Source organism: Centroberyx affinis, unplaced genomic scaffold (genome assembly GCF_046629955.1).
Source record: "Centroberyx affinis isolate AG114_WGS23_722 - 3 ecotype Tasmania unplaced genomic scaffold, CSIRO-AGI_Caff_v1 ptg000893l_1, whole genome shotgun sequence".
Taxonomy (NCBI): Eukaryota; Metazoa; Chordata; class Actinopteri; order Beryciformes; family Berycidae; genus Centroberyx; species Centroberyx affinis.
The window spans coordinates 598,979-623,100 of record NW_027279481.1 but is presented as its reverse complement, the minus strand read 5'-3'; the positions used below and the strand labels follow the sequence as shown (position 1 = coordinate 623,100).

At 42.3% G+C, this 24,122-nt stretch overlaps 1 protein-coding gene across 1 annotated transcript; it reads left to right on the top strand.

Annotated features, from left to right (window-relative positions):
• The first annotated feature begins 2,677 nt into the window (after positions 1–2,677).
• Positions 2,678–22,364, top strand: LOC139645710 (serine/threonine-protein kinase STK11-like). Its single transcript, XM_071521510.1, has 11 exons — positions 2,678–2,760; positions 3,271–4,204; positions 4,364–4,447; positions 6,853–6,942; positions 7,068–7,200; positions 7,536–7,672; positions 8,036–8,163; positions 9,038–9,095; positions 13,092–13,303; positions 19,044–19,331; positions 21,613–22,364. The coding sequence occupies exons 2-10, from the start codon at positions 3,924–3,926 to the stop codon at positions 19,280–19,282; spliced, it is 1,362 nt and encodes a 453-aa protein (XP_071377611.1). The 5' UTR covers positions 2,678–2,760; positions 3,271–3,923; the 3' UTR covers positions 19,283–19,331; positions 21,613–22,364.
• The last annotated feature ends 1,758 nt before the right edge of the window (positions 22,365–24,122 follow it).

Below are 24,122 nucleotides of genomic sequence, written 5' to 3'. Positions count from 1 at the left end.
TATACAATTTATTTTTGCAGTTTATTGAACTAAATGAGTGAAAGTTTAGTTGTTTAATATGTTGATAACACTGTTGATAAGTATTTGGGACAAATATTGTGAGCATATCTTATTCCATGAAAGTGAAAAGTCAGAAGCAATCTAGGTCAGTAAATATTGTCCCTTTTTCTGGTTTTTGTCTGGTGTGTCCTGGATGTCTGCTGTGTGAAACAGATTTGAAAAATCTGTAAATTTGATCAGGATCTGTCTTCTGCCATCTTTCACTCTTATGTGGCAGAACCAAAGTCTATTTCTATGCCTTACAAATCACATTCTTTCTGATCATGACAGTTTTCTGCCTTCTCTTTTAAGATGCTCTATGTGGTTTTGAGAGGAAAATGACTTAACGAAAATATATGCTTTGAACTTACCTCTAATCTCACATTTTCAAATGATAATCTTTTGAAGCAAAGTGAAGCAACATTAAGCCTAGATGGTGCTTCTTTGTAGTGTAAATGTGGAGGAAGAGTAGCACCACCGCAGAAAAATGTTCACCTTCTAGTTTCAGTGTTCCAGGAATCCAGTTTTCTGTGTTTTTATTGAGTCCTAAAGAAGACATAACATAGAATTTTTCAACTTTTCAGAGGTTCAGATGCCCTTTCCAAACATTATAGTGTAGTTATGAATAATGTAACAGGAGAAGATAAGGATAATGAAAAAAATGACTGTTACTGAACTGGGTACATTATACCACAGTGGTGAAAGAAGTACTCAGATACTTTACTTAGGTAAAAGTCAAGATAATGGAATCAAACATTCTAGGGAAAAGCAAACACTGTACTTTCGCAATTTTGTTCAAGTGCAGTAAAAATATTTATCACAGCTTGTATCAAGTATGAAAAATAAGTATACTTTCTATGGAAAATTAATACATTTCAGTGCTTGGGAAGGTTGCTTTAAAATGGTTTGTGGTCATACTATGCTTCCTAAATGCTTCCTTGCCTGGTCTGTACTTTGAAAGAGCCTGAAAATGAACTCAATATAGCTCTCCACCGTTGTCATTTCCATTCTACTGACTATGTCGTTTCATATGTTCACGCTGGTGTTTCATGCTATAGATGTGGTTAGAAAAGTATTCACAGTGAGAGATGAGGGTAGAAGTGGGAGCAGGGGGGGGCGGGGGCTGCCCTTGAGCAAAATAATAGGCAAGCTTTTTTTCCAGTTCAATAAACAAGGCCATATTGGACCTTATCAAGAGCAGTTGAATCTACCTCATCATCTTCAGTCAGTGATCAAACACAGAAAGAGAGGCCCACCAAGTGAGAGACACAGACCCAAAACATCAAGATCAGAAAGCAACGTCAGGTTATTAGGCTGCATACTATGGACCAATTTGTGGATACGGTAATGAGAAGGACAGTGTGTATAGTATTTCATGTGCGGTGGTCTCTTTGACGACCCACATGCTACATACAAACATTTCTTGGGTTTGTCTGAGGAGAGGGCTTTACATCAGGAGAGGGTTTGTCTGGAGATTATCAAGGGGATTTGTGGCAACAACACATTTTTTGAATATACACTGTATATCATCCAGTCTTATGTCTCTAAAAATGACTCACTAGAGGTGACCAGTTAATCTGCATTATCACTGTGTTGGACTATCAAAAAATGAACAGGCCTGCCCTTCGTCATTAACATCAGTAACTATTTTCTCCTCCTGCACTCATTCACCTCCACACACTCTGGGGTATGTGCAGTAATGCCAAAGTAATGTCAGTCTGCCCATCTGTCTGTCACCGTTTTTATGCTCTCCCTTTGATCGCTGGGGGGAAATGAACGTAGCATATGCTGTTGTATCTGAGTCTTTGCGAATGATGTTGCCTGCTGTTGCTGTACGGAGCAGCGGAGATCCCCAGGGCACCGAAGGAATGCTGCCTGACCCAGGAGGGGAGGAAAGAAGAAGAGAGAGAAGTGAGCGGTGGCTGTGGGTGGCCTGCCTCTTCACTGGCTCTCTGCAGATCCACTCAGCTCCTCACATGGTTTGGATCATCACTGCCGAGCCATACAAATGAATACAGCATGGTGGGGAATTTGGAGTACCCACTTATGTATGATCTTTATTAGGGTACAGCTTACTGTGTCCCGTCTTTGAGAAATACTAGACTCTTTCAAGTGGGAGAACTCTGTGGGTTAGCATGAAATTGAAGAAACCATGGGTGCCTGTGTCAAATCTGAAATACAGTGGAGTGCATCTCTTTGACAGGGCAGGTGTGTGTTGCTCGGTCTGTGATACATTTAGCTGCAACTGGACATGGAAATCAAACACAGTACTGCCATCTAGTGGTGGAAGTTGACATGTTATAACATCCTGAAAAAGAGGATTGTTCTGTTTTGTTTTGTTTTTATGATTAATTTCTATATTACTGTTGTCGCCACTTAATGGCTTAGCCTGAACAATATGACAGATTTTAAACAGTAGCCTATGTGTTATATGGGGACCATAATCTGCAAAAACATCTACGGCCTCTGCAAGAAACAAACTTCTGGTCAATACAGCCATGGACAAACCTCTATTTAAGGAAAGACCCGCTGATTCTTAAAACAAGGCAAGTGTTTTATTCAACCTTGTAGGCTTGTACTCTATTATCCTCAATACCACAATGCCTTGCGGTCTATTCAGATTTGCATGCGGCGGAAGCATGGCGTATGTAAACAAGTTGGAAGCGTTTCCAACAGCTAGGTACCGATGCTAGACAGTAGTTTCCCTCTCTGGCTATATCTGTAAGTAACACTGAACAAAATGTCAAATTTACTCTTTAATTGTAATTTTGCATTGCATATTTTTATGTGATAAGTGCACGTATGCCGAGGTGACATGCATTCAGTCGGAATAATTATAGCTAACTTAAGTTAGCCAGGTAGCTAACGTTAGCTACCTAGCAAGCCCTGCTATTAATTACTGCTTGGCTAACTTATAGAGTAGCTACCATTAGCCAGCCAACTAGCTAATGTCTGGCAGCTTGCATAATTCAGTGTACAGATAGCTGCACATCACATTGCCGGTGGCCAACTGTCAAGTTGCTACTGGCAACCGGAACATACAACGGTCGATAGCTTGCAGCAGCTAACGTTAACTTAACACTTTTTCATTGAAACTGCACTAAAGCTCAACCAGAGCTATAGCTTAACAAATGAGTATACTTCTGTATATTTTTATGTTCAACCAGCATGCGTTGAGGTAGTGTGAACGGTGTGTTAGCATTGCAGCCTGAACTCTCTGATCATCCACAGAACAAGGAGCCTGGTGTCAAGATCTGCAAAGGGGATGTCGGGCTACATGGAAGTTAACAGCCAGTAATATCGAAGGTTGCCTGTGAAGCGGCACCTTTCCCCTAACACAATGCATGAGTCAGAGGAACAGCTTACTACCATCTGCTAAGTACTTCACAAACGTCTAAGCTAAGGACTGTAAGCTTCTGGTTTTACACCAAAGTGGACATCTCAAGAAGAATAATGGAGACATCATGTGACTGGGAATCCCCAATCTTACAGGGACATGGCTGAGATGAGCAAACCACACTTGAACTATCTGAGATCACCCACACAAATCCAGACCATAAACTCTTATCAGACCTCGACTCTAAGCCATTGTAGCGGCTTTCATCCATACCTTGTTGGACTCAAGCTTTGGGTATCTTACGTACTTAGCACAGAACTTGCAGTAGGCTAAATAGAGGGCATTGGGATTCATAATTTTCCCATGCATAATTATCTGAGTGACATTTCAGTTACTTTTACATGAGCCTGCATTTACAGCTTGCATTTACCCACACTTCTTGCTATTTATTCACGTTGAACTACGGTCTTTGAAGCAGCTTTTACTGTACAACGGGCACCTGTGAGTGACATCCCTGCTGAAACCTTGCACCAGCGGAGGTGCAGCGATGAGTGCCGAGGATCTTCAGCACGTGGACTACCTGGAGAACCAGCTAATGGGCATGGACAGCTTCATCCACAGAATCGACTCTGCCGAAGTCATCTACCAGCCTCGAAGGAAGCGGGCCAAGCTGATAGGGAAGTACCTGATGGGAGACCTGCTCGGCGAGGGATCCTACGGCAAAGTTAAAGAGATGCTCGACTCTGAAACGCTGTGCAGGAGAGCTGTCAAGATTCTCAAGAAAAAGAAGCTCAGACGGATCCCTAATGGAGAGGCAAATGTCAAAAAGTATGTTCGATCGTAATCATCCTGTTGTCATGTGCTGCTGTGCTTAAATTATCTACTAAACCATGCACTTGTCTTTACAGCATTGAATATTGGCCCTTTTTCTACATGGCTGCAAATAATTACTTAAGTAATACTTTTCTTGTCTCTGATGTTTTCCAGGGAGATCCAGCTGCTGCAAAGATTGCGGCACAAAAATGTAATTCAGTTGGTGGATGTGTTGTATAATGAGGAGAAGCAGAAGATATATCCTTTTGATAAGTTATGCACAAACATATTAAGATTGATTGAACATTGTACTGACCATGCTTTAAATTCTGCCTATCACAAATCTTAGGGCTGTGCTGTTATGTGCTGTGATGCATTTGGTTTAAGTAACTCGGCCTGATCATGATTTGTCAGTGAATGCAGAATGACTAGAGTGTGAAGTGTAGCATAGATATATTTCTACCACTGGAGGATATCTTAAGCTTTCAGTGCTATTCATACACATCTTGTATTGTACATGAAAACAGGACTACTGCTTACTGCAGTGACCTGCTGGGAGTCCCATGCTGTAGTGTTGTAATTCATGGAGATGACCAGCTGAGGGCGCCCCTCGCCTTCACCTGTTTGGGGAAAAAGTAAAGCTCAGCATCATGGTCTCTTCAAAAAGCAATTCTCTCAGTCTTCCACCCCTTCTCCAGTCAGTGTTCTCATAATGTTCTCTGCAGCTTCCTTAGACGTCTGCAGATATCACTTCATAAAACGGTCATTAGCCTTTATTTTTGGACATCAGCAAATGCCAGTACAAATGCAAATTGCATTTGTACCAGTCAGCTCCCAGCATTGCTCATCTCTTCGATACATAAACAATGTCTGTCATATTGTTCAGTACCTTTCCTCAGGAACGCCAGTTGACATTTAAGAACCAGTGAATATGAGTTGCTCAACCAGTGAGAAAGCAGAGATGACATGGCTGTTGACTTTGAGGATGAGTTGCGTTATCTTTCCTTTTAGTTGCTGAGTCACACTAGTGTTGTCAGACTCGGTTTGTACTGACATGTATAGCCTGATTTTTTTTTCTTCATAATTTACTGTTTGTATCATTGTGTTGTACAGTATTATTTCCTCATGCTTGTGTGATACCCAGCTAATTCTCCTTCACTGACAGTATTGTGTAGCTCAACCATAGTGTGAACTACATCATTCAGTTCACAGTTGAAGGTCACTGGCACACATGGCATATTAGTATCTGTGTGGTACAGGCCTGTCCAGAACTTGGTGTCAAGGATATGAGCTGTACCTGCTGAAAACACAGATCACAGTTGAAAGACAGCACTTGTTTTATTGCTCACCATAAGAGATATTGAATCAGTCAAGAAGAAAAGAACGCACCCCCCCTCTCCGTTCTGTCCACCCACAGCCTTGTCTGAAGTCACAGTGTTAGTGTGTACGTCAGCCAGCTAAACAGGGCTCAGCAGTGGTAATTGCTCTGCCTGCCCCAGCCCGGCTGAAAGCAGCTGCATCATCTATCCACTCAATTTACTCCTAATGTGTGTTACTGATTGAACCGGCAATGAGGGTAGAAAAAGTGACGAGGCCGGATAGAATCTCCCCCTCTGTCCCTCTATATGCAACTTTCCTCCCTCTCCTTCTTTCTTTCCTTCCTGTGTGTGTTTCGTGTTGGTCATGTGAAGTCCCTCCAGCGGTTAATTAATGGGGTTGTTTAATGTCAGCGCACGCTGCTGCTCGTACAGCAGCGCTCCCCCTCCCCTCTGCCTTCCTTTCCCTCTCCTCCCCTCTGCCCCATCCCTCCCCTTCCTCTCTCTCGAGCCCTCTTCTTCCCCTCTCACTCTGTGACGAGAGAAGGCCACTGATGCAGTCGTGACTAAGGGTCTCCCTCTGTGTCAGAGTGACTGCCATTAGTCCTGCCTATTTACTGCTCCGGATCTCTCTGCTCTTCCCCAGTGGGTTGGAAATACCCCCAGTGTTCATCTCCCCTCTAGAAGCCCCATGCTTCTGCATTCATGAAGGCTTGTAAAAGGTCTAAAGTGTTTTTCATTCAACTTGAATAACAGATTTTTATTAGCCCCGTATCTCTAATCTCTCCAGATGTAAAACCTAAATAAAAAGCACTTTTTGGTCTGTGTTTCCATTTGAGATTGTGCTATTCTGGACACATTCCTCTCAGTTCACTATCAAGATCTAGATGAGTGCACAGCCTACCTAAAGTTGCAATTGGCTAGTGTATTTTCAAGTGTCTCTTCAACTGATGGTGTTTGTGCATTCATTTGGTGAGACAATTTAGTCAGAAACATGTTGAACAGCAGATGTAATTTGTGTCAAATTATTGGCATATGGTGTTCAGATGTAAATAATGCATTCACTGTTTCAAGGCTCTTACAATGATGACTGCTACTGAAATAGTAGAAAGTTAAGTGACCTCTGCACAGCTTGGGCTTCTTCTAGGTGTCTGCAGAATATAGAAGAAGCATAATCCATAGAAGGTTAGGTTTGTCACACACTAAAAACTCTTTTAAAGAGCCCTTTTAGCAAGTAAAAACAATGTGAATGGCACGTTTTGGGCAAACCTGATGAAGCAGCCTCGACCAAGGGTTTTGGTGTGCTCATTGCATTATGTTAACTGCTAATTTCCTTGACTGTGTTACGTATATGGTGATGGAGTATTGTGTGTGTGGGATGCAGGAAATGCTGGACAGTGTGCCAGAGAAAAAGTTTCCTGTGTATCAAGCCCATGGGTAATTCATTACTTTATAATTGCATATTAATAATTGTTTTACCATAATAACAACACTGTAATTCTTTGTTTTGGCCTAAACAGCTGCTCAGTTCAAAGATATGTCATATTTCTGTTCATCTTCAGTTATTTCTGCCAGCTGCTGGATGGTTTGGAGTACTTGCACAGCCAGGGCATCGTTCATAAAGACATCAAACCAGGGAATCTGCTGCTGACCACGGATGGAGCGCTCAAAATCTCTGACCTGGGTGTTGCAGAAGTCAGTATGTTAGGAGCTGGACTTGCCTGATTTCTGGTGTTGGAAGTGTTTTTTAGCCTATTTCTTTATTTTGCTCAATGGATTCCCGCTTCAGAGAGCCTTAGGTTCTATGCATTGAACTTTCTCAACTATAGGTCTGTTTTGTTATTCCCTGTTACATCTTACTTCACGTGATATTAATGAAAGTGAAAACAACACCGTGAAAACGACACTTATGAATTTATTCTTTGGAAAAATTAAATTCCTCAATTTTGCATTTGACGTAAATTCCAGATGTGTTCTGATCAGGATTATACCTTGGCCCGCTTGGTGCATACACCCTCTTTCCTCTTCAGGCTCTGGAGCCATTCGCGGAGGATGACACGTGTCGGACGAGCCAAGGTTCTCCGGCATTCCAGCCGCCAGAGATTGCCAACGGCCTGGACACCTTCTCAGGGTTCAAGGTGGACATCTGGTCAGCAGGTGTCACACTGTAAGGCCACATCTGAAGGCTTGGGGTCATGACACCCTCAGAGTAAAGATGAATCCCAATGACCCAGTACTTAAGAAATGCCTCACTTCACCATTGTTTTTTTTTCTAAATTTATTCTCCCCCCCCCAAATATTATAATTTTATGAGGTGTGAAGGATCACAGGAGTGAGGGATTTCAGTTGCTATTTTACTGAAGTCTGCCACATTATAGCATTTTACAAATTGATGAAAGATTGTTAGCTATTTCTGTTGCCTAAATCGTATAGCCTATAAAGTAAAGAGGAACTGATGGGAGTTGATGCTGATGTAAAGCTGGAGCATTAAAGGGATCTATACTGGACAATGCTCTGCTTTATGTTTCAGATACAACATCACAACCAGTTTGTACCCATTTGAAGGTGATTACATCTACCAGCTCTTTGAGAACATTGGAAAAGGAGAGTACAGTATCCCCAAGGACTGTGGCCCACTCCTGTCAAACCTGCTCAGAGGTAGGACTCTTTCTTTCTCTGACCTCCTTTACACCTGCCATTAACATGCATCCTGGGTGATCGGATTGTAATCAGCGCCAAAATGCATAAAATCCAAGTGTAAATGCACGCAAGATGTACTGAAGATCCGATCGTCCAAACCACCTGGAGGTGATCAGAGACGCATCTGGCTACATTATCAACAAAGTGTAAATGCAAATGATGTGTCTCCAATCCACATATAAGAGCTATGTGAATGTTAATGCGGATCCAACGATGAAGCACAGGTGGTAGACAGCTCGGATAGTCACATACTTGTGAAAAATAGATACCCATGGAAGAGGAACAAGTGAGACGATCCATTTGTGCTCAGGTGTATAGGATGTAAATATTACAAGAGGAAGTGACATGCATGGCGATCTGCATTTTGGTGAGGGAAAGAGAAATCAGATTTCAGTGTGTATACTGGAGATGCATTTTAATGGCAGGTGTAAATAGAATCCAGCTATACTGTGTATATATAAAGAAGACCTATGAACCAGTCTGGCTCTTCTGAAGGCTCATCCTCACTTACTTTGCACTACTCTTTTCTGTTTGCACCATTACATACAAGCCAGTGGTTTCTAATTTTTTCTTTTTCCTCGAGCATATAATGGAAAATATAATAGCATAGATGGTTCTTTTACAAAAACCACTATAAAAAGGTAATGGCATCCTTTATAAAATGTGTCTGTTGAATACTGCTGAAGACTGCTGTATTTGTTATAATGGAAAATATTACAGCGTAGACCGTTATTTTACAAAATTCTAAGAAATGTGGCATGATTTACACAACATTTCTGCAGCTTGTCCTTAAATGACACCAAAAACACTGGCCTTCTTTTGTTTGTTCCAGGAATGCTTGAATATGACCCTGCAAAGAGGTTTTCAATACAACACATCAGACAGCATAAGTAAGTAACCATGTTCCTGTTTGCCTCTGAAGCAGCAATTCAACTTATCTTCATACAAGCTGAAGAGAAAGTGCTCCAAAAATGAAGTGCAAATTAAATTTAAGATGCATTGGAAACACAACAACACCCTAAGTAGTGTTCACTGTGTTTCTGTGAGGCACACAATTAGTGCAATGTGCTTGTGAAAACAAGCTCAACTTTTGTAATTTGTTTGTTGCATTATGCCTTGCGCTTTTTGATTTGTCTTATTTTGGTGATAGTTTAATAGCATGTGTCCTCCTTCCTCTTTCTTTGTCCTTGACACTCAGCAGCTCTTCTGTAGCCTGCATTGTGTTGAATTAGAGCGTGTTTGTTTTTAGCCTTTCATCACCATCTCATATGTTTGGCCAAGCCTGTTTTGTAGAAATAGATTCATAGACAGTACAGAGCCTGTTACAGTCAGATCACCTGTCTTCATCAAAAGTACTTATGTTACTGTATATAAAGTATTTATGTTGCAGACTATGTACAGGATCCCATGGCTCAAACTTAATAAGATGAAACTAATTAGAGCTAATCAACTGTAGTATTACTACATACTTTTTGTCACAGCGTTCATGAAAGCTTTCATCACTTCACAGAGAGCTACTGAAATGGGGAAGTACAAATTTCATTTTAGTTTTCCTGTGTATAATAAATGCATAAGAATAATAATTCCAACACCTGCAAAACCTGCATCGCAGGGCAATACATCTGCGAAGGAATGATGCATCGGTAACAGATTTTCTCATTTGAAATGAATTAGCTTCCATTTGAGAGTACTGTAATGTATTCAGCACATTAAGCGTGATGCTGGCATCAGATGTAACACAACATGTGGTGATAGAGATGTGGACGCACAAATATTTCACTGTTAACCCAAGGAATGTTTTCTGAACAATTTTCAGATGCTGTAGTGCAGCATCAGCTGTCAGTTTGCAGTCGGTATGCAAAAGGAGAGCGAAAGCCTCAGTGTGTAGACACTGAAAGGAGATATTCACACATTTCTGGACTAGTGAGACTAAAACAAAACATCTCTATCCCATCTCTCCCAACTTCCCAGTCACACTCTCCCAGCTAGCCCTTTAAAGGCTCTTGACTACACAAGGGCTGATGCTCCTGCTGGCAGCAGTTACCATGGCAACAAATGACTGAAGTGTATCTGTGTGCTGGTGTTATGTGAAAGCTCACAGAAATAAAGAAACAAAGAAAAATAGAGAGGAGGGAAAGTCGTGATTCTCTCTTCCACAATTGAGTGCCATGGAACGGCTTTGAAATCACGTCACTTCAATTCACTGTATTGGGTATGAAAATGAATCAGTGAAAAATGAAAACGGGTTCATTTGTCGAGTATGCACACACTGATGCCATTACTGGTTCCTGCCACTGCTGGCATGATTTTACATTACATCTTATTTTACTTTCTCCTACCTCTTACTCACTGATGAATGTTCGATTCTAGTTGATTTATGAGCTTCTACTGCCTACCCCTCTCTTCTCTCTGGCACTAGTCATCGACAACAATGAATTAGTCAAGAGAATCAAATCAATCTCTCTGCCGTATATGGTAGCTATCTAGCTAGCTATTTCCATACAGCGCCAGCCAGAATGGGCGACCGTGAATGAGGAACAAATGGCGTCTGAAAAAAGACTGACTGTTGTATAAATATTTAAACAAGCAAAAGGGCAGATGGGTCTTTAGAATTAATTACCTCGCTCAGTGTAAATATGAACATTAAGGGCGACTTAGAATAGGTAGAGGCACCATGCTGGGGTTGATGCAATTTTAATGACCAGAAGCAACAGCTCCTGTGCTGTTCATCACCTCTCAAGGTGGAGTTTGTCTTGCAGGATTACTATTGCTATCCGAATGCCAATTTAATTGATATTCAGCTGGACTCTTGAATGGCAGAAAAGTAAGCACATAAGGATTGGACTATTGGTAGGCTGATACAGTGAGATGGTCATCCTCTATGGAAATGAGAAAATGAAAATTTTTCATTTGAGTGAAGTTGTCAGTCGAGATATGTAAGGTCAAGGTACAGACTGACTGAACTCCAAAAAGTTACTCTGCAGCAAACATTTTCTGTTCATTCTAGTTTAACTTTTTTTTTTTTTTTTTTTTTCTTTTTAAGTCACAGATAATTGCCCCTTTTTAATGCTTTTTTTATGTAACTGCAGTGGTGGAGGTGGCAGAGTGAGAAGAGCTGTTCAACACTCAATAAGAGAATGGGAGTGGGTAGGAGTGCTCTCGTTTTCGGGGAAAAAGAAGAAAAACTCTGGAAATGACGGATATCTGTGTTTAAGTGGAACATAAAGAGGAATACTAATAAGGCAAACAAACATGGACTGTACATGTGACAACAGTACAAAGCAACCCCATACTGGCCAGCAGCACGTACACCCCCACCTACATATAAGCACACACATGTACACGCACCTCCCACGCATCACACACTTCACTACGCTCACACCTTCCACACTTGTGCCCACGCATACACACAAACTACTTCACACAATTACGCTATAAAAAAGGCCCCCACACACACCGGCAAACGCTGCTAACACACACATACACTCACACACACTCACTCACGGCTACCTCCCTCATGCCCCTGTGGCTCAGCTGGCGTCACTGATGCTCCATGAGTTGTTACGAAACAAAAGGCCAAGGTCTCCTCATCCCTCCATCTCCAAACATTACTCACTGCTCTCACAGAGAGAGGATGCTGCTTGTTACATGTAGTGGGCTGCTCTATTCAGTATTTCTGGCAATGAGAAGGACATATGGGACATTTTGGTCTCCTAAAATATCCTTCAGCTTACCAGGAGGAAGCCACCTACTGAGGACACATGGAGTATTTCAGTGAAAGTGGCGTTAGTGAATAGAAACTATTGTGAATAGATCTATTGTAAACTCTCCCTGTTCCTTTGTGTGAATCCCTGACGTTTTAATGTTGTTGTTGAAGGCCATTGGCGGCTTGGTAATGCACAATGTTCAAACGCTACTTGATAATTTATTTATTTTTCATTATTAAGCAGTATGTGTCTATGTTTGGCTTAGGTAGATTGTAGTTGTTGAAATGAGTATTTACTTTTTTACACCCGTACAAAACCTTGGTATGATTGTATGAGCAGTCAACCTCCAAATCATTGCTTTATAATTTGTTTACTTTTTCATATTGGTAGAGAGCGGGTGAAATCAAAACCCAGAGCAGCTATTATTGGTGGTTGACTGTTCATCAAGTCATCTTTAGGTATATGTGGTGAAAAGTGACAATGTTCTACACAAGTGAATTATTTTGAGGCTGATAGTTGAGTTCGAGTGTCATTTATTTGATTCAGTGGATAGAGGAAGAGCTAAAGTTCTAACATTATTCTGACTTTGAAATTCATAAATAAACTCTGTTTTCATAATAGTGGGGAGGGTAAATCTGAAGACCAGCTTCATTAAGACCAGCTTCACTTCTTATGTGTGTGTGTGTGTGTGTGTGTATCAGGCAGTGTCATGAGTGGACTAAATCAAATGTGTGAAAGAGAAAGGGCACTCTGTGTGATGAGATGACACTAGTCATGACCCTGGGTTTCTGTCACAGAGCGCACACAACACACACACTCATCCACATGCTTGTCCCATACTTCGCAGTGTGTCAGCTGTAGATCTGTGAGTTTGTTTCTCCTCTGCTAACAGGCTGCCAGGGGGTTGACACATTCTCTTTGTACCTGCAACTGAGTTGCTGTTTATTAAAACTTCAAAGATAATTTCGGTTGGTGAAAAACTGGAAAAATAAGGTCCAGGTTGAAAATAACTGGAAAAATCCTTTAATAATATTGTCTTAGGATAACACTTAGAACTGCTTGATGAAATATTAAATGAAAATTGAATGTGATCAAACACTTTATGAAGCATGATTGAATTATCAGACTAAGGTTTTCTGCCTGCTCCCTGCCTTCATCTGGGTGCTCGCTGTCTTTCAGCTGGGTGAGGAAGAGGCACCCAGCCACGGAGCCCCCTGTGCCCATGCCACCCAGCGCCGACCGCAGGGACCCCTGGCGCAGCATGACAGTGGTGCCCTACCTGGAGCACCTGCACAGCTACGGGGAGGAGGAGGAGGAGGAAGAGGAGGAGGAAGATGAGCTCTTCTACGGGGAGAATGATGTCATGTACCCTCAGGACTTCACACCCACAGGTTAGTGTGAACTATCCAGAGAGCAGTGGGCAGAGGAGGTGCTGAAGGACAATGGACCACAGTTATGGCAATACTCTTTGAAATGATCCTTGATTCCATATGATCAAAAATATGATAAATAAAAATGGCAAATGATTAACCAGTTTATTACCAGTTTATTCGTTAGATAATACCAGATCAACTTTTCCTAAAGCACAACTTTAACATTTGTGCATAAAAACTCATTATAAAAGAGGTCCAATGTATTTATTTCTTATTGCATAGGTCTGCTCCTCTCCTGTTTTTCTTTCTGTTTTTCACCATAGCCGCAAGAAAAAGCAAATATTTAAAAAAGATGAATCTTTGTGTCTTCACATGCGTTTTGGTAATAACATTCTGGTAGTATGTTTAGCAAAATAATTAGTTGTGCAATTAGTCGTAGTTTTGAGCCCTGAAGCAGATAGGGATGTGGTAGTTTGCTGTACATCAATCAGAATATCTAAAACAGATAAAATATGGGTATAGAGAGAGTATTTGGGGCTAAGAAGAGCATATCACAAGGAAATAGGATATATTAAATATTAACACAACATCAAGAGGACTGTTACGTAAAGTGACCTTGTTTTTTTTTACTGAATGCTGTCTAGACATGCTGTTTGTTGCCAAACATTTTTCAGGGAGAAATACAGCAAATTAAGTCTCGCTCTATGCGCCTCCCCTCCCCTTTTCATCCCTCTCTTTCATTCTGCTGTCATATACACAGCATCTACACCTCCACAATCCCATTGGCCTTTCATTCACTTTGCCTTTACTTTTCCTCCCATTTTCATTACTCTCCACTTCCATCTCTCCCTCCTTTCCCTCCCTCCGACCCTCTCCACCTTCCTTTCCTCACAGCCAACCACCTTTGTCCTTGTCACAGACCCAGAGAGGAGCTCCTTAGGGGAAATGGCTGACTTCTCCCGTGTGATTAGGCATTCTGTCATGTCAGGGTTGGGTAGCAGAGGGGGCAATGACAAGCTAGATCATAGTCTGGGACTGATGAGCCGGTCTATTTAGAATAGTTGGTGGGCTTCCCCATGTCTATCTGTCTCAGGCTGGTTCCTTACTACAGTAGTTTTCTGTCTGATCCGATGTGGCTGGTGGCCAAACACCAAAGACAAGTCTTACCTCTGCAGGGGGAGGGAAGGCTACAGGCCACAGGTCCCAGGCCACACTGGAGACACAGAAAAACATGAAGCTGCTCTTTGTATTTGAGGTTTTAAGCTTACATTTTTTGGTCTGTAGAAAGCATTTTGCTTAGAAGTTTTATTCATATCATTTTTTTGCATGTTTGTCTGCCCTTCTGTGTGTGTGTGTGGTACACACAGATGACACTAGAGAGTATCAGATTTGTGTGTGAAGGATTGCGTGAGTCTGCCTGGTCTTCGGTACTGCTTCTGATGATGAACCGGACAATAACCTCACACATTGCACTAGCTGAATGGCTGACTTGTTGTATGAGATAATGGCAAATCTCAGGCTAGTGTTTGCCGACTGCCTTTCACTGCCATGACATTGAGCTTAACAATTTTTTAGGTCCAAATTTCCCAGTTGTCAGCATAACCCAACATTTCTATATAGATACATCTACATATGTATCAAAATTAAAAAGATCTTGTACATCTATTGCCTGTTAGTGTAGGTACCATTATGTGGTCAAAAAACATTCTTCTGTTTATTTAATACTCCAAAAACTAGAGTTAAATGACAATGCACAATGTTAGCGCTTTGTTGAGTTACTTCGAGTTACTTTTAGTGTTAAAATCAATGATCAGTGGAATCCTGTAACAATTTTCTAAACGCTCTTTTTCTTATTGCAGTCTCCAGTGTGACCTGCTTGATCATTAAATAGCCTGTGATGCTGTATGGGATGCTATGATAGTTGTGTCAGCAGCCTTGGCCTGAAGAGGGATTTGCAGGCTGACTAACAGAAGGTGCTAGCAGCGCTCAATATGTCATTGTCTCTGTTTTGGCTAATTGCAGCATGCTGCCGGTGTCAGCCCTATGGCTAGCCAACACACGCACTTTCACATGCAGACACACACACACACACACACACACACACACACACACACACACACACGCATAGACGCACATGGCTGAATAAAGAGGGAATCGAAGCGTGTCTGTTAAGTGCGTGGTCACACATACATGCGCACACACAGTTTTGTATTGGGCTAGATGCAGATTTTATTTCAATCTTTTGCGATAAAACCATTGCCCGAGACTGCAGATATTATTGCACTCGTTTGTGTAGTTTGCATGAGCTTATTGATTCAACAACGTAACATGCATGTTGTTGTTGCAATGTACCAGTTCTATTTGAGGTCTAGATTCAGTTTTAGGTACAAAATGTCTTTCTGTCTGTTCAACTTGTCAACTAGCACTTTTGCCCTTTGTCATTCTTATAAAACTTTTTTCCATCTTCTTCCTGTTATTGCGGTGACTACTTGGTGAGTCAGAGGAGGTGACACAAGGGCTGGTTACAGTGTAATAGCCACTGTGAAGCCATTCACAATCAACCCTCCTCAATCACAGACTCGCAGTTCAACTGGTCCTAATGCTCGCGGTCTTTTTATTCCGCCTTATTACACATTTGTCTGATTGAGACGTACATCCCTTTTGATTTAAGTCAGATCTGTCCTTGGGGTCACAGGGGAAATTATGTCTATTTATTTATGAGCCTATCATGTTTTATTATGTTAGTCTTTGAATTGGAACATTTATTTTTCCACAGCAGAGTTTAATGAGCTGCCCTGAACTGTGACTGTGTCCACATAGGACCCAATTAAATCAGGAAAACATGAGGACCATCATTCTTCTCTCCCTTTCTCTCTGTGTTTCCCCCATCTCTGGCTTGGTAGTACGTGGGGTGGGGAATGGCCTCAGTCTTTTTCTATTGTCAATTAATTGTAGGTTAAGTATGTTGGACCGGAATCTTGTTTATGTGTGGTGGAAAATTAGATTCCTTCCTCTCCCGTCCAAAGTGAAGGCATATATTTTTACATAACTTCATTCAGCAACATCTCCGCTGTCTGTGTTGACAGATTATTCTACATGAGCATTTGTCATCTGTTCACTAGCAAATGATTGTTTAAGCCTTTTCACTCCCTCTTATTGGGAAAGAAGAGAGAGAGATGAGGCAGGACATCCTCACGTTACATTTACTGGCACTGAAGTGTGAAAATAAAGAGTATATTGTTACTTTTTTTTTATATATATATTTATATTATTTACTTTACTTAATGGTTTTAAGGTTGTGCTCCCAAACCACAGACAAGCTAGGTACTGATATAGCATCAGCCAATGTGTCAGTTGAAGAAATTGTGACTTGATTACATCACGATTTTAGTTCTGTTGCTTTGAGAAAAAAGTAAAAATAATATATATTGATGGACACAAACCTTTACTTAACTGTCTAAGATCATAGAAATAACAGGATTAGTCATTTCTGCTGAATGAATTGGAAAGGGGTCTTAGTTTTGTGTTGGAAGTCCAGACTTTATAATCTACATGGTTACTTATCAAGGGCATTAGAGCTTCACACCCACACAGAGCTACAGTGCAGCCCACTACAGTGGAGAAGAAGCCATTGGGTTTTATACTGCAGTGCTGAGAGACAGAGAGAGAGGTATGGTTTTAGGTTTGCTTTTTCTTTTTTTTTCTTTTTTGTGGTAATGCCCTCGCTTTATGACAGAGCCTTTCACATGCTCAGTGTGCGTGCCCATACAGCGGCCTCTGCAACCCTTCCTTCAGTGATTTCCGGAAACGTACATTTTCTCCCCGTTAGCCGTCGCTCCACTAGCAGTCGAAATTGCCGATTAGAGGAGAGCGAGTCTTTAAGTTGCCATAGCAACTGGGTGAGTCATTCTGCTGCAGTCAGTTTAGTCACACTCACACTGACTGTATGTTTCCCTCTCTCCCTTTTTCCATCTCACTGTCTCCCTGCCTTCCCACCCTTCCACCTCACTCTCCCCCCGTTTCCATCCCCCTAAATCATTATGTTATTTCAAATGTGTGTTCTTTTTTTTGCCCACTGTTATCAGAGCAGGAGAGACACTGGCACAAGTCCTGTTTCTCATTCATTCAAGGTTATCCCCAATTAGGCAAAAACGTGAAGGAGGAATAAAAGGGGATCAAAGAAAAAGGGGGAGTCATTAAGTGTGTGTGTGTGTGAATGGATGTGGATGTGTGACGTGTATGAGTGATAGGCGAGGCTGATAATAAGGGCGAGTGGAATGCTGCTGTTCTTGCTTTGATTATTTATTTATGGATCAGGCTAATCAGTAAACCCACAGCTGAAGGCACACTGTGAAGGAGGCGGCGGGGGGGTGAGAAGAGATGGGGGAGGCAAAAGGAGGAAGGGGGATACCTAACACTCATTTGCTTCATTCCAAGAACACTTGTTAGCTCTGATTGAAGTAGCTTAGTTTGCAGAATGCAGATTCATTTGATTGCCATTATGGGAAATTGTTTCCTGTTTTAGTTTAATTGGACTTTGCAAGTTTACAGCTGCATCTTCAGCATTAGCCTGTGATACTCTCTTATTTTAGACTCGAATCACCAAACACCACATTGTCACCTAATTGGCACATGACTCAGATCGATGCGTGCAGTAAAAGGGTTTCCATAGTTAAAGTTGACAGTGCATAGATGCCGTCTATTTTTGTTGACTTGCATTCTTCTCCTTTGCACCTGTTGCCAAGACTTGTTGATTTGTTCATGCCAGCTTTTGTCAACGCTATAGGGTTAGTCAATTTTGCTCAGCTGTATAGAAAAGTACTGTGAGGTGCACTGGATAATACCCTGTATCAGGGCAATAGACTTGTGGTTTTCATGTGGTTTTATATTTGGCAACCAGCCTCTAATGATGGATTGAGTTGGTTATTACGGCTGAAGCTGATCACACCATTTCAGTGTGATATGAATTTGAATAAGTTTTTCCCTTTTCAGAAGTAAATCGGCTAAAACGTGTTAGACTCTTGGATTGTGCTATGAGCCCTTTGTAGGAGCTGAAAATAGCTTCTTGCACTATTGCCTGATTTCACGACCACTCAAAGCAGCGCTGTGTGGTACATGACTGTGAGAGTAGCAACTGTTCCTATACTGTGATCTTGGTGTTAAACAAATTCTCCTTGGCACATCAGCCATAATCAGAAAGATAAGATCTGGTCTGGAAAAATGAAAAAGCCTGCCATTGATACCAACTGCTGTTTGTCTGCATATATTGCACACACATCGAGTCTCAGAATAGTTCACAGCCATGTACAAAATTTCCCAAGGCTGCTCTCAGCTCTCTCCCTCCCTCTTTCTCCTTTAGTCTCCCTCCTTCACCCTCTCTTCTTCAGTTTCTAACTTCTCTCCTCCCTCTATCAGGTCTGTGTGACCTGAAGACCAGCAGTATGTGAGTAGGGATAGAAACAAGTAAGATGGGTATAATTCCCGATCAACCAGTTTCCTCTCTTACAGTACATTAATAGACAGCAGGGACTGGGCTAACTTTGCTCCTCGCAGTTCAGTTTCTAAGGCCCTGCCTGACTTTGATAAGTATTGATGTTTTGATGAGGAGATAAATAGGGTCATAACCCTCTGGTCACGTCGCTCTGGTAGCGTTGGCATCAGTGTTGATGGTCTGGATTGGATGTCTCAAGATACGGTGAGTCACTCTGGCCTTTAATTTACCGCAGCACTGACCCACGTCTGTACTGTGTCTCCCCAGGCCGGCTGCAGGACGACGGACTGGAGCCGAACGGTCACCAGGGTCGTCTGAGCGCAGGCCTGGCGCTCAGGAGCCTGTGTGTGAACGGGACGGACGGGGAGAGCGAGATGGAGAACCTCTCTGCCTGCAGGACCAGGCAGAGGTCCGAGCGCCTCTCCAGCTCCTCGTCCAACCCGTCCCGCAAAGGAGTTTCCACCTACAGCCGCATTCGCAGGCTCTCTGGCTGCAAGCAGCAGTGACACCACACCCCACCTCACTCCCACACCTCAGACCACACACACTGGACAGGTGAGGAAACCCCCAAACACACATGCACAACAGCATACATACACATATACACATATACCTCCTTGTATACTGTATATCATAACACTGATTTTGTCATCCACCTGCGCTTAAATGCACATAACATGAAGGTAGGGCTATCTTCCATTGAAAATTAAGTCCTGTAGTCACTCATGCACTCAGATAGTGGAAAGCCTGGTAGGGATGAGACAATAGAGAGATTGTGCAGAGATCTTTCACTAAGCTCTAATGAAAGAACTACAATTAAAGGAATTTCACAAGCTAGTTGATAAATAAATAATGAATTTCTTGTGCATAGAATCAAGTGTGTGTGTGCACATGTTTGTGTGTGAGTGCCTTTTTTGTCCTTCAACCCATGATGTAGGGTAGCCACTATAACAGCTAGACCCAAAAGCTTCAGTCTGCATGTAATTACAAAGCCAAGCAGTGGAGAGTTCTGCTTGGTCCCCAGGGAGGTGGGAGGAGGGTGGGGGCGCACAAAGTGAAGAGCCGGATGACGCAGCTGAGGAAGGGAGGGGAGGGGAGGGGGGGTGAGGCGATGAAGAGGGGATGGAGCGGAATCCTGCACAGGGAGAGGAGGAGGAAGAGGAGGAGGAGAGAGAGAGCGTGGGCAGGCTGCGTGGGAAGAAGATGCTGCATAATCAGCTTTCTAGGGTTTTCTCCTCTCTTTCTGTGTCTCTCACTTCTGTCTTTTCTGTCATTTTTTCTTTGTTACCGAGTCCCTCTGTGGCACCAGCCCATTCATGTTGGCTCTGTGTCTCTCTGTGGTTCAATGTATGGTAAAAAAAAAAAAAAAAAATCTCTCCCTCTCTCCTGTCTGCGTCTGTCTCAGTCTTGCTCTTGGTTTCTCTTCCTTTCCGCCCATCTCGCTTTCTTTCTGTTCCTCTTATTCTCTGTATGACTCATTCACCAGCATAAGCAACAGTCTCTCCCTGCCCCTCATCTGTTTTGAAGGAGAATGAAAGATCATATCATGTTGTCTGGCTGTCCCCGTTTTATATCCAGCCAGCACACACAAACACAAGCTGCATGTCTAATAAGAGAGGCTGTTGATGTTATTGCAATTGTTCTTTGGATGAAATTGAACCGGCTTTTGCTGTCATTTTGCGCACCAAAAACAGAGCAACAGCCTCAACTAAATATTTTCAATTTGCTTTACAGAATCTGTTCACCGAGCTGTAACATTCACAAAACCCTAGCATCACAACCCTTTTTAGTTTTGCACCTTTGCACTGCTGATGCGATATAGCTCTGACTGATGATCCTACATCATTTCACACTTATCGGCTTGTGCCATCACATTGATTTAGCCACATATAATAGGTGAGAAATGGAATAGCCATCTAATAGTGAGCAGAGAGGAACCGAGTGAGTCATCGGCATCTCCCACACATTCTAACGGTGCCTGGAGCCGCTCTGTTAAAAGGCAATCTGGAGAGAGGGAGGAGGGGAATGCGTGGGTGGAGGGGGAAAAGAGATGGAGGTGGTGGTGGTGGGAGGGAGGGGGGGGTCTTCCTTCTCCCCTTCATCTCAGAAACATCCCTGAATACTGAGCATCTCTCAGACAGTCAGCTCATGTTTGAAGGAGAGCCGGAGAGTTAGGGGAGGGGAGGGGAGCGGGGCTGTGGAGGTAAATACGTGTTCATTCACGTGTGTGAGTTGCACCCTAAACGTGTGGGTGTGTGTGTGTGTGGATGTATGTGTGTGAAGCTGAGGCACGAAGCAGGGAACACCATCGCCATCCCTATTCATGGTTCCAGACAGAGGATGACTAACAGTCTGGCGGTGAATGGAGTAGCCTGGATAGGGTACGTGTTGCCTAAGTGGAGGCATTTTAAGCAACCGCAGCAAACTCCACAGCTTGACAACCGAGGCGTCTCACTGATATGGAGAAAGGCAAACTCCTAACATCTGTGTGTGTGTGTAGGTGTGTGTGTTTCTGTTTCTTGTGGCTTGTCTGTTGCTCCCTGCAACCTTCCCCTGCTAAATAAAAAATCAAGGAAATGAACAATTCCAATGCTAATATGAAACCCAGAGGCAACAGGGTGCAATATTGGTTAGCGGGACTGTCCTGTAGCCATAAGGTCGCAGGTTCAATCCTCGCAATAGCCAATGTGTCCATTAGGAGCCATGTGTCCCATCAAAGTCGCCTTGAGAGAAACACCGACGTAGTACTTGCTCACTCTTTGTAAGTGCCTGTGGATAAGAACGTCTGCAAAATGTCCAATATGTAAATGTGACAAATGTGACCTTTCACCTGCAGGTTGGTGTTTTGACAGTGACTCACTCTTGGCTTGGAGATGGATATGTGAACATCATGAAGCCCCAAAGGACATTTTAGCCAGTTTTGCTGCACTGCACTGATGACGGCAGCACCTGCACTACACTACTATCCCACATACTGAAGGAAAACCCCTCGAGAAACTTTGCTGCTTTCACAACGACTAGCTGACTGTTTGGGTGTCCAGCTAACCGATTGGCTGGCAGATAATGAGGATAGTGATGATGGTAAGGATGAAGATGATGCAAGAGTGGAACAAGCGGGAGAAACAGGGAGGAGAGGCGGTCTGAAACTGTGTTAGCTCTCCTCTCCTCTCCGCAAAGCTCAGTTTCAGATTCCCCCAAAGGCCCACATCCACCTCCCCCTCGCTCCTCACTGAATGAATGTAGCTTGTTTTAGACTACAACACTGTTCACCCTGCAGTTAGTCAGTATAAAGTGCACATTGTGAGGTGTGTTGAATCAAATGAATGGACTGGACACTGGAATATTTCAATGAATGCATTATACTTGACAGTTACGCAGATTGTATATTTTGAAATGAATAAATGGCATGAAATGATGTACATTGAGAAAGGGAACCGCAGACTACAGCCGTATCTGTCGTGGAATGTCTGAGCTTGGGTTCATATTAGCCTCTGTCTTGATTGTTGTTTTGCCTGGTTGTTTCCCCTCACATTATGTTTTTAATGATTATTTATATAAAATGCACTCCCAACCAGCAACAGCACAGTATGCGTGCCTTGTGTCATTTATTTCTGTTGATTGTTGTAATTACTGACATATGACAACAGTTAAGTCTTTTTTTTGTCATTACTACAGTATATTGGATAGAAGAATACGACTGAACCTGTCAGTGCGATAGATGAAGTGGCGTACAGTATCGGGCACTAACACTAAATTTTTTTGGTAAATTTTCACTTCAATTCTTCATAAATTTGATCGGCTATTTTGAACTGAACGTTAAACATCCACGTACTACTACTGTGTGCTCTTTAGTTTCCTTTTTGCGTGGAGAGCACAGTCCCAGGCGTTCTGCTGCTCTCCTCCCTGCAGTCTCCTCCAGCTCATCATACTCTGCAGTTTGCTTCACCTTGACTTTGATATATTATTCTGATTGGTGGGTTGGCGGTACCCTAGACTTTGATAAGTTGATCTGTGGCTTCTTCTGTGACAAGCCTGTTCCTGTACAGACAGAGTCAGGCTCTGTATTGATCTGGGTCCATCAGATCCTGCTGGAGCGGAGGCGGATGGGCGGTGTTCTTCAGATCGGAACAAAGGAGTTCTCTTTTACATGCGGCCCTCTAAAAGAGGAAAAGGAGGGGAGAGAGCTCTCTAGTCCATTCATACACAGCATACACTACCACCATCAGTTCGTACCATTAGTCACTACAGCATTCATTAGTTATTACATCTTGTTGATTATATAGCTAAATTGAATTTCTGTCTTACGACCGGGGCAAAGTAGAAGTTGAATACATTTTGAATGCATTAAAAAAAACAACATAAGGACTGCTTGATTTGTTTCATCTTGCAAGTTGTGTCCACCTTTTAGGCTTTTGACTATCGGGAAAGGCTAATATTACACTAGAATCAGTTCAAGTAGTTGCAGATATATTCAGATACATTTCAAACCTTTACATCTTTAATACTATTGAATAGTAAAACTGGCATATTGCATCAGGTTTTAACCATTAGACCAAAGTAGGGCAATTCTGTTCAGCTGCCGCCCTTCTTTACTCTGTCTGCCAACCCATTTAGATTCCTAATTCCAACAGTCGTGATTAATTTATGTGCCTCCCACTGTGATAAATATCTAAACCACTCCAGTGTCAAACTGTCAGCATCTGGCAGGATCAAGCAGTGTCATATGTCTGCATTTCATCTGTTGCGTTTTCTGTATTTGCTCGTAGGCCTTTCAGTTTAATACGTAGACTGGGGGGCCAGATTTGGAGGTGAGGAGAGGAAGGCAGACTTTTGAGATGTTCCCCTTGTAGATCACAGGTTGGATGTGGCTCTTCTCTCCAATTAATTTGGAGAAGGTGATAAGGAGAGGAAATAAATCGATAAGAGGATGCTTAGCCTAAGCCACAGAGAAAAATGAAATGAGATTCGTCAGAGAGAACCTTACCTGCAATGCATTCCCACGCTTTGATTAACAACCAGATGCTTGAAATAAGGCAAGGTAGAACCATTTATGCTTCATTCATTTATTCACTGATTGGAAAACAACCCTAAAATAACGCTTTGTATGATTTGGTCCCTCAAGGCTCAATAGATCAGGGTCAACAAAAGCAAAGTTGTTTAGAAAGCTCTTATTTTTTTCTTTGAGAAATTAAGCAGTTAACTAACAAGCAAGGAATACAGAAATAGATTGATTTTTTTTTTACTTTCATCTAAATAAATCTCACAAAATCTCATCAATTACAGCATCCTAGCATGACTCTTAAACAAAAGTAGATTCCATAAAATACAAAATCTCTAGTCATACCA

Bases quoted from the DNA above. Each gene is read 5' to 3' on its own strand.
- LOC139645710 (XM_071521510.1), top strand. From the start codon at position 3,924: ATGAGTGCCGAGGATCTTCAGCACGTGGACTACCTGGAGAACCAGCTA. The intron at 6,943-7,067 runs GTAATTCATTAC...GTTCATCTTCAG, and splicing joins CCTGTGTATCAAGCCCATGG to TTATTTCTGCCAGCTGCTGG. The intron at 13,304-19,043 runs GTTAGTGTGAAC...GTGTCTCCCCAG, and splicing joins TCAGGACTTCACACCCACAG to GCCGGCTGCAGGACGACGGA.